At 47.1% G+C, this 10,728-nt stretch overlaps 1 protein-coding gene across 2 annotated transcripts; it reads left to right on the top strand.

Annotated features, from left to right (window-relative positions):
• The first annotated feature begins 4,378 nt into the window (after positions 1–4,378).
• Positions 4,379–9,224, top strand: LOC120662101 (tyrosine-specific transport protein-like). Of its 2 annotated transcripts, XM_039941195.1 has the most exons (14): positions 4,379–4,822; positions 4,911–4,951; positions 5,194–5,286; positions 5,536–5,610; positions 5,789–5,838; positions 6,039–6,128; positions 6,369–6,425; positions 6,778–6,847; positions 7,363–7,464; positions 7,539–7,591; positions 7,842–7,989; positions 8,065–8,149; positions 8,278–8,406; positions 8,786–9,224. In XM_039941195.1, the coding sequence occupies exons 1-14, from the start codon at positions 4,603–4,605 to the stop codon at positions 8,974–8,976; spliced, it is 1,404 nt and encodes a 467-aa protein (XP_039797129.1). In that variant the 5' UTR covers positions 4,379–4,602; the 3' UTR covers positions 8,977–9,224. The 2 variants fall into 2 exon arrangements, 1 of the variants encoding a protein (XP_039797129.1); XR_005670194.1 differs by having other exon boundaries at positions 4,599–4,822; positions 5,194–5,366; positions 7,363–7,591; positions 8,065–9,221.
• Positions 9,225–10,728: the final 1,504 nt, after the last annotated feature.

Here is a 10,728-nt window from a genome sequence, read left to right as displayed (position 1 = left end):
GGGCTAGAGGCTCGAGTCCCCTCGTGCTGGCTGCCACCTCCGTTAGAACGAAAGGAGCTAAAGGAGGAAAAAGTAAAGGAGGAACTGAGGAAGAATGAGAAGAAAAGAAACATTAGCCCTTGTTTAGATGCGTAAAAGTGAAGCTGTAAAGTACTGTAGCACTTTCGTTTGTATTTGATAATTATTATCTCATTATGGATTAACTAGGCTCCAAAGATTCGTCTCGCAAATTATAGACAAACTGTGTAATTAGTTATTTTGTTTAGCTACATTTAATACTTCATGCATGCGTTCAAAGATTCGATGTGATGGAAAATAAGTTTTAGAATTTTGAAGACAACTAAACGAGGGGTTAGAACGAAAAGAGCTAAAAGAGGACAAAGTAAAGGAGGAACCGAGGAAGAATGAGAAGAAAAGAAAGGAGGTGAGAGAATAAGAGGACTTGAGCCCCCTATGGCTGTCCGTTGACTGATCCAGTATCATTCTTCTAATTAAGGAAAAAAATGATTAACAGAGGAAGAATATGTAATAGTCGTCTAGTCGTCCACACACGAGACACCTGCAATGCAATGGGTGCTTACAGCCAGAATGCTTGCCAATTAAAGTAGCGCCCATACTTGGGCACGACGTACGAGCGAGTAGGTCGGCGAGCAGTGGTCGTCAGCTCCCCGTCGTCGTCACCGTACTTGACGCGAAACGTGGTCAGGCGGATCACGCACTTCTCGCCGTCGTCATTGAACCACGCGGCGGCGGCGGCGCCGTCTAGCATCACGATCTCGACGAGGCAGAAGGTGCCATCGCCGCCCATGTCCACGAGCTTGGCGTCCACGTGCCGCTCCGCCGGGTCCTTGCGGAACAGCTTCTCCTTGACGAGCTTCCAGCCCGGCGCGGCGCCGGCGCCGAGACGTGGGACGTCGCAGGAGCAGAGGTAACCGTCCGGCCTCCGTCCTCCGGCGTCCTCGTGGAGGCCGACCCACGCTTGCAGCCCGCCGTCGTAGTGCGCCTGGCCCACGAACGGCAGCTCCCAGTCGCCGTGGCGCGTCCACCCGCCGCTCACCGTGTCGTAGGAGAAGGTGCCCTGGCCGCGGTGGCCGGGGACGCAGCAGCAGTGGACGGACACGAAGAAGGCGCGGCCCCCCGGGTGGAGCGCGTGAGCCCTGATCCCTGTCGCGGACAACGGGAGCCTCTCAGGGTCGCAGCTCCAGAGCCACCGCGTCGAAGGGTAGCGATTGGCGAACAGGTCCCACCAATACCACCGATCCTCGCTCAGCCTCGATCTGCTCGTCTTGTTGCCGGCATCGTCGTCCTGTTCGTCTAGCTTGAGGCAGTGCAGGCCTCCCGTGCAGAACTTGTCCCCGTCTTCCCAGGGCACCAACGGCGAGCCGCTCTCGATCACGCACAGCAAGTTGCCGACGGGCACGGCGACCTCGACACCGTGCTCGCGCACACCGTCGGGGAGATCGGGCATAATGGCCAGCGTCGCCGTCCTGGTGTCGAAGGTCAGGGTGTCACCGTCGCCGCGGTCATCGTACCCGCACCTCCTGGTGCCCCATCCCATGCCGATGATATTTTTGCCCAGGGCGGCGTAGTCATACGTGTTCTGGTTCTCAATGCGCAGAACAGGAGGCTCGGGGAGGCGGCGCTCGAGAGCCCCAGACTCCGCCGCCGCCCCGCCGCCGTAGTCCAGGTCGTCGTCCATGTCAACCTTGTGGAACGCGACCCCGTCCTTGGTGTCTCGCAAGACCAGGTACAAATGCCGCCGCTCCGTGGCGGCGCCGGGTTTGGGCGCCCTGCCGTCCTTCCGATGATCGCCGTCGCTACTCGTAGCATCCGACGCGTGCCGCCATGAGGCAGGCAGGGGTGGTCGCCCGGCGGCGCCGCGGCGGATGGGGTACTGGACGTGGCAGAGGAGGGGGAGGAGGAGGACGCGAGGCCAGAGGCCCTGTTAGTAGTAGTAGCACAAAAATTTTGATTAATAATTAGGGGTATTAAATAAAGACAATTTGTAAAACTAACTCCACAATTTTGCACTACTTCGCGAGACGAATCTAATGAGGTCTTTGTCCGCACGTTTAGAGGATGGTACTGTAGCATCACTGTAGCCAATCATCGATTAATTACTGTCATTAGATTCGTCGTGAAAAGTTACACTCATCCGTAAAAATGTTTTGCAAATAAACTTCGTTTAGTACTTCATGCATGTAAAATTCTTTTCTCGAGAATTGTGCACGCTAATCGTGCTAAACAACCAAACTGAGCCAAATAATTTTGGATGGATTGCTTCGGGAGATCCAGATCCAGGCTCAATAATTTTGCGAAAGAAAGAAATATAGCGTCGATCGGGCGAGAGGAAAATTCGACGGCGCTGCCCTAATTAAAATGGCGCCGGGATAGCCGGCTTCAATTCGTTTCGTTTGAGCCAGCGTTTAAAAAGCATCTCCAAGAGATGTTCTAATAAATATTCCCGTAATGCTCGGTTTATCTATTTACGGATGACGAGAGAGACATTACTTCAGAAAGATCGGCACCCCGGGCAGACCGATCATACCGATTCACAGAGGCGGTCAGACTAGTTGTGGTCTGTAAAATCTGTATAGAAGTTGTATTTTAGCACGGAATTTGTTAGAGTTTCGATCATATTCGAGGCAAGGCATTCCCACCCTATAAATATAAAGGATCACGGCCGATTGAGAGAGCATCCAATCAATAACCAATCTACTATTTTTCATTACCTTTTGTCTTTACTAAACCCTAAGTCTTTCAACCCCGTACTTACTGTTCTTCCTATGTCTCAACGATGTTCAAACCCCGTATAACAATCATGCGTGTGCTTGTTCTGACGGGGTCTCTTTCGGACGAGCGTTCGTCGGATCTTTGCTGGTTCATCTCGGCGACCGATCTGACCGGTCCAGATAACCAGTCTGACCGCCATGCGTAAGATATGCTACAACAAGCCCCTCCTCGCGTTGCACGTGCTAGTGCGATCGTGTATTGACCCAGAAAAAATGTCAACAGAACATAAGTACATAATACCACGGTACTATAATTCTGTACCGCTACGTAATACTAATTCTGAGACACTGATTAGCACAAACTCATCGCAGAAATGGCAGAGGCGCCTTTCAGAATCAGGCACCAGCTCGTCACACATGTGGCGAGTGCGCCGAAAACTCTGTTTTAGGTCCGGCCACCCGTGAGGATGTTATCCTAGCCACAAATTCTGTTTCAAGATGGATGTCATTTTGTCCCATATGAGTGTATTCATGTATTTACAATTTTTTTCTCTCCGTATTCCGGACTGTGAGAGGATGAGAGAGAAAGCAAATGGTTCAAATGATTTTGAAATGCCGTCGGAACGCCTCTTCCTACTTACCTTGCTTTGTGGTACCTGGTTTTGAATTTTGAATATGTATGCCGCGTGTTAGCATTTCTCTAATTAAACGGAACCCAAACACATAGTACAGAAGTGGAGGACACGTAAGACCGTATGTATACGCTCGTTTAGAAATGAGTCAGGTATACCTGACACAACTGTACCCAATCGCAAATCTCAAAAACTATATCAGGGGACAGATAACGAGTTCACGAGTACCCTAGTACTATAAGAGCATCTCCAGTAGTTTGGCAAATCGAGCTGTCATCTTTGATTTTTGGTAAAAATGTTAAAAATACTCCTCCAACAGTTTGGCAAAAGACTTGGCAATTTTTGGCAATTTGAAAAAAACCAGCCTCCAGCGCGTAAATATACGGGCGCAGCGCGCGGTTGGCATCGTGATTTCTAGTCAGGTGGGAGGGTGAAAAAAGAAATAAATAATAGAGAAGGGTTCCTGATTTAAATTTTCAAGAGGTGGAAGGGCATAAATATAATTTTGTTTATCTCTCAGGGTTCCTGATGTAAGTTAGATCTGGATTTGGCAAGCGAATTATGTGAAACTATTGGAGATAAACTCTTTTTTTACTTGGTATATCTTTTTAAAAATTGACAAAACATAAGATATGCCAAGTAAAATATGGCAAAATCTTAGAGATGCTCTGAATCTTCATTCTGAATGCGCGACCAGGCGACCAGAACTTCGAAACTACACGACCCCGATCCTACACCGAAGCTTCATTCTGAATGCGCGACCAGGCGACCAGAACTTCGAAACTACACGACCCCGATCCTACACCGAAGCTTCTGCCTGACTTCTTCGCCTTGAGCCCTTGACACATGGAGTCGCGTACAGCAACCAGACCAAACACATGGAGCGGCCGCTGGCTTGCTCCTGCTGCAACCTTGACTGAATAAATCTGCAAGAGTACAGAAGATACTGAGATAAAAGATAGATTTTTTATTCAATAACTTCAACAGTGAACATGCATTATGCAGCAAAAGAAAACAAACGATTTATTACTGGATAATGCAACGAAAGGTTTGGACAAGTGGCTGGACGGAACGGAAGCGGAGAAAGCACCAGCACTTTTTCAGCCTGCTAGAGCTCGACACCCCCAAACAAATGGCCAGCATCAACAGCAAGAGGATAACACACGCGACGCGACGCGAGGCCAAACAAGCGTCTGCTGGTACAAGTACAACGCTGTGGACAAGGAACAGCCTCAGCAATGGCGTTGATCTCTGCTCACTGCTACCCTCTACTGCGACCTTCTTCGGTCTCCGCGAGGACACCGGTGCCCAGGCGAGTAATCAGAAGAGGAACGAGGAGGCCGCTGCGGAGATGCCTCTGCTCCCAGTACGCCGACGAACGGCAGCCGCCGGACTCGCCGCCGCAGCTGGAGCGCCTCTTCTCGAACCTCAACCAGGCGACCATGGAGCACGAGCCTGGTAATGCACAGCCACTGCTTTCCTGAACTCTCAGAGTCTTTCCGGTGATTTGCTCGTACCAATGAGTTCTGTTTCCCTTTCATTTCAGGGAGCCTCACCAGTGCCATCTTCCTAGTGGCTGGCACAATGGTACTCTACTGTTTTCTTCCCTTGTTCTTCCTTGTGCTGTAGGAGTTGAAATGCTCAAGTAGGAATTGCTGATGGATTCTAACACGTTACCTCACGGATTAAAACTTGCAAACCAAATTCATGAGAAATGAAAAAGCACATTATATATGAGCTTAAATAACTTCCATACAAATCGGCCCTCTATTCCTCTAATTGGCATCCCTCATAACACTTCACTTACTCTTCTTTTTCTCTGCAAATAGGTTGGGGCAGGTATCCTCGCAATCCCTGCAGTCACACAAGAAGCTGGGTTCTTGGCCTCTGCAGTTACATGCATTTCCTGCTGGTTATACATGGTAATAGAACGTCATTGACTGGGTAAATTATCAAACCCGGCTTGTTCAAGGTGACATGCAGTCAGAGAAGCCTATGAAAGGTAAACCCTTTTGCATTCTGCATCACTGGATAAATTATTGCCTTTAACTTTAAGTTAAATATTTGTTTCTCGTGTCACCTTGATACAGGACGGTTTGATAATTGACCCAATGTCTACTCCATTCCATTGTTTACAGTAAGACAGCTTATGATTGGCATCACATTTCCAGGTTGTGACAGGGTTGCTAGTTGCTGAAGTAAACGTCAATACAATGTGTGAGCTAGGATCTGGAGGTGTCTCCCTGGTAGATAACATATCCTCCTGTGATGGTTTCCTGAACCAGAAGTACTATTTAGGGTCCATCAAAATGTTTATGCAATAGTAAATTCAGCTAAAAAGTTGCACGCTATGGACTTTGCTCCCTGTATATTTTGTATCTTGCACAATCTCAAAGTAGCCATCTGAAGCAACATATATTCCAGGTCTCAATGGCTATGCGCACTCTTGGGACATTTGGAGTAAGAACAACCTGGTATGATTAAATCACATGCTAGAAGTTATTAATTCATAGAAAGCCTGAAATATTGATAAACTGACATTTCTAAAAGAAGAAGGAACTTCATATTGTCACACAAATTGAGCTGACCATTTCAGTAGTACTGTTTTTTGACAAAAATAACATTTCATATCTCCTATGAATATTTTCTGACTTTGCTTTCCTTGTGCCTGCAGCTTATCCTATTTATTTATACATTATACGCTTCTTGTCGCATATGTGGCACGCTCTTCAGATATCATAACAGACTTATTGGGTATTCCATTGTAAGACCTATTTTTCTATTTTCTTTTGCTTTTAGTTGACTGCCTAGCTATTTGTCCAGCACTTTTTCGTTAAAAAAACATTGTATCCATTTGATTAGTGTGTCGTTTGATAGGACTCAAACATTATGTGTATGCTTCATCCTGTGTCATCTCATAAATCACTACACTGCAATTGAGTTAGCTTTAGCATTCAATTATTCAGTCATGCCTTCCTAAGCCATTGGTGGTGTGCTATTACAGATGGGAGAGTGCTACCCTGTTTTCACTGGCTTTTGGGGGGATTTGTTACTTTGGAAGGTAATCGTCAATTGTTAATGTATCAGACATCCTAAACACGTGAATTGTAAATATACAAGGAAATGGCTCTTTTTCTGAGTTTTGTAGCATTTTGGTTAGACTTGAAGTTTATCACATGCTATATCCAAGATATATTCTGTGACAGCTAGTGATTAAGTCCTTGAGACGTTGATATCATTACTTTATGACTATTATGAGTGTTTTTCTAGCTTTAAAAAATGATTGTACAAGTAATTCAGTCTGGGGGACGGGGTACTTAAATTCTTACTTGATAACCTTAATAAAACGATCTATTATTGACTACTTTCCCAAGAGATTATAAGCACTTGACAAATTGTGTTGATGACTGCAGCCAGCGACTGATCGGTGCAGTAAATGGATTTCTGGTAGTTGGCATCCTAATGTCCTTCACTTCTCTTGTTGTAAGTGCTAAATGCTTTCAGATATGTATGCATCAAAGTTGCCTTATGGAGTTTTACATTCGAGACTTTTTTTATAGTAATTAATTATTTCAAAAATCTCTTATTAAAGAACGTGTCAGATGAAAAAAGTAATAGGGATCAAAATCCCTAAGAACAACACAAGTCCGAGTCAATACTAATGTTATTTTCCAAAATATTATCAGAGAGAATCATTGTTGTTCAAGTAAACACAGGTAAGAACGGGATGAGTAAAACATTGCATAAACTCCAATTTATATGCTGTTTGGCCCATAACATGACAAATTTGAAGGAGTGTCTAGAACTTTTGATAGCTTTCTCTCTGTCTGATACATATACAGACTTCACATATACATAGACAATGAGCTCTTAGCCCATGGGCCAAATAACATTACTTGTGACAAAATTTAGACCATCAGACAACTTGGGAATACCTATAGGCAAAGTCTGCCCTTGTGGGTGTGGCACAGACAACTTACTGGTTCTGGTGCAAACAGGTGGTTGCAAGTGCAAACCTACAGTGGAGTTCTCTTCTTGAAGCAAATTTTGCTGCTGCTCCACAAAGTATACCAATAATTGCTCTTTCATTTGTATACCAGGTAATCCTGTTATCATCCGTATTTACTTGAATAAATTATCTCCCTGGCACTAAACTGAGTATTTGCTCTATCAGAATGTAGTTCCTGTTCTCTGTACAAATTTGGAGGGAGACCTGTCAAAAGTACGGTGAGACTTCTGAGAACAACTTTGTACATAAATGATGAAACTAAATTAAGTACAGAAGTTGTTATTTGTGCCAGTTAAAGGAGTTATCTATACTGTCAGCCTTGCAACAACAGAGCTATTTATACAACACGACAACAGTTTTTCAACTAAAGAAACGTCATGAATCTCTCCTAAATTGACTTTACTCTATCAAATGATCATATATCAGCAAATCGTAAAAGTGAAAACATGTCCTTTTGGGGTTTTGCAGAACAGCTATCATAGCGGGTACTGCCATACCCCTGGCTCTGTTCCTAGTATGGGATGGTGTAATCCTGGGAACACTTCCTGGCATTGCAGGGAGCAGCACTGTTTCTGATCCTTTAGAACTACTTAGATCAAGTAATGGGATAGTGGGGGTAAGTATTTTTCAGGTTGTTTATACAGTTCTCTAGAAAACTATAACTAACTTCGACATGCCTTCGGGTTTGCAGCCTATTGTTGAGGCGTTCTCATTTCTCGCAATAGGCACATCATACATTGGATTTGTTCTAGGACTCTCAGACTTCCTAGCAGACTGTAAGTATCTTTGGTCCATAGCAATCAGATTTCTCAGCTAACCCAGAGGGAGAACCTCTCCACCTTTTTATGGGAGAGATACCAAGGCAGCAATAATTCTTTCTTGTCGCTTCTGTAAAACTTTGCAGTGCTTAAACTACCAAGTGGCCAGAACAAACCTCTGCCATATTTATTAACTCTGCTCCCTCCACTTTTTCTGTCCCTGCTTGATCCGGAGATATTTTTCAAAGCATTGGACTTTGCAGGAACTTATGGAGGCAAGGATCTTTTTACTGTATATTAAACTGTGTTATTTCATAATCTATTATCCTCGCAAACATGTGGTAAAATGGGACGATACCAACAGTATATTACTCAGTTTTCCTTCTGATTTGATATCTCGAAACTAAACACCGCATCATAAGAATTGTTTATGTTGACCCAAATGAAAAGCACTCCTTGTGGATTTGAAATCACAAAGTAATAGCAGATAAATAGAAGTGCCAGACATCTATATGACATGGGATCATCTATAATCTAATTGCAGTAAGATATTATAAATTGAAGTATAGAGCATTCATCTGATAAGTGACTGCATATATATGACACTTCATACTTGAGTAGAATGAACTGATACCTTGCATGCATTATTTTCAGTTCTAGTACTCTTTGGAGTTTTTCCTGCAGCTATGTCTTGGTCAGAGAGATATTCAGATGAGTCGGAAGCCCCAGTACCCCCTATCGTCCCAGGAGGAAAACTTACTCTCTCGGTTGTTCTGGGAGGTGCATTGCTTGTTATTGTTTCAGAGGTAATCAAGGATGTAATGCAATTACAAGGACTACTCTGACAATCAGTGTAAGTGAAAGGATACATACTTAAGTTCCGAACTTTCAGATTTTTTGTACAGTAGTGCCAACAGGTAGCAAGTATATAGTCAAAAACAATCAAGTGCAGTTTGCAGTTTCATCGAGCATCGACGTTGAGTGTAACCGTTCCAATGAGATTCGCAGGAGATATTTATTGTCAAATAGAGAGCTGTATAATGTATCCTTGTTGAGTCTATCTATATAATGGGTTCCAATCCAACTTTTACTAGTAGCTTGTGAATTGTGATTCATTAGTTTAATTTGCTTCGAATTCGACTAGTATTTGATGTGTTTGATTTAAAACTAGTATCTTGTAGAACTGGCAAGTTGTCATCCTTCCTGGATACGAATACGATACGTACTAGCTAGGAGGCACGGCCAAGGATGGAAACTTTGTCGCTGTGACCCAAATTCTAGTAACTTAATTATTAGAACGAAGCACGATCCGTGTCTGACTGTCAATCCAGTCCGGATGAAGATGCAATTCCTTGCCCGTCGCGGTTCGTTTTGGATTTCAGTTCGATCTGAGATATATATACAGCCCTGTGCCTTTTCCTTGTCGATCTTCCACGACGACGACGACGACCCAGGCCAGTGCGCCAGGCCACCTCGATCCGTTCCGACCATGGAGGAGGGCGGCGGCGGAGGCACCAGGCGGCGTCTCTCCCGCTCGACGTCATGGCGGACATCGCGGCGCGCTCCGACCCGGTCACCCTCGTGCGCTTCGCCGCGACGTGCGGCGACCTGCGCGGCCGCGTCGCGGACCTGGCCTTCCGCCGGCGCCTCCGCCTCCGGCACGCCGACCGCTTCGTCCCCACCCTCCTGCGCGGCCACCTGATCGAGGACAAGACGAACTAGTACAGGGGCGAGCGCATGTACCTGGTGGACGCCACCGCGGCGGGCGACGCCGTCGGAGTGCTCCGCGCCGACGAGTGCTTCCCCCCAGGGCCGGACGGCAAACCCCTGGCGCTTAGCAGTCCCCTGTCTGCGCGCGACGGCTTGGTCCTCGTCCACAAGGCTCACGAGCTGCGCGTGTGCAACCTGGCCACCGGCCACAGTCAGATCATCCCTCCCGGACCTGAGGTCACCGGCGGCCACCACGTTCTGCTCGTCGGCGACGGCGGCGTTGGCCATCAAGCCCGGCCTTTCCTAGTGGTCAAGGCGCGCCTTGTGTTGGAACCAAAGCACGACCGCCGGCTCCTCCAGGTCCAGACGTTATCGTCGGAGCTGGGCACGTGGGGCCCGTGCACCGAAATCCGGACCCCTCAAATACGTGGAACCATACCACGACAATCCACTGCTAGCCCGGCCCTTGGTCGTCGGCGGCGCCGTGCACTGGCTGTGCTTCACCGACGAAGCGGGCTTCGTCCTCAAGCTTCGCGTCAGGGCGGCGGCGCCGCCGCGGCTGACCGTGACGAAGCTCCCGGAGAGCTTCCCCTACGAAAGCAGGTGGAACCTACGGCGTCTCATGGCGACGATGGAAGCCGGCGGGAGCCCGGCCGTGCTGGTGGCGGACGGGGAGAATTCCAATATATCCGCCTGGACACAGTCGAAGCACACGGCGAGGTGGAAGGAGCAGCCGCAGGTGGTCGTCGAGTACGAGGCGATCTTACGGTCCCTGGGCGGGGAGGAAGTGGCGGGCCGGGACCCGTGGCAGTGGCCGATGGGCAGAGTTGGCCTAGAATGGTTCGCCGAGAGGAGCGGCGTCGTGCTCATCCGGGCGCTTGACCACT

This window comes from Panicum virgatum, chromosome 2N (assembly GCF_016808335.1).
Source record: "Panicum virgatum strain AP13 chromosome 2N, P.virgatum_v5, whole genome shotgun sequence".
In the NCBI taxonomy this organism is placed as follows: domain Eukaryota; kingdom Viridiplantae; phylum Streptophyta; class Magnoliopsida; order Poales; family Poaceae; genus Panicum; species Panicum virgatum.
Note: the sequence above shows the minus strand (reverse complement) of the source record. Positions and strands in the feature narration are given on the sequence as shown.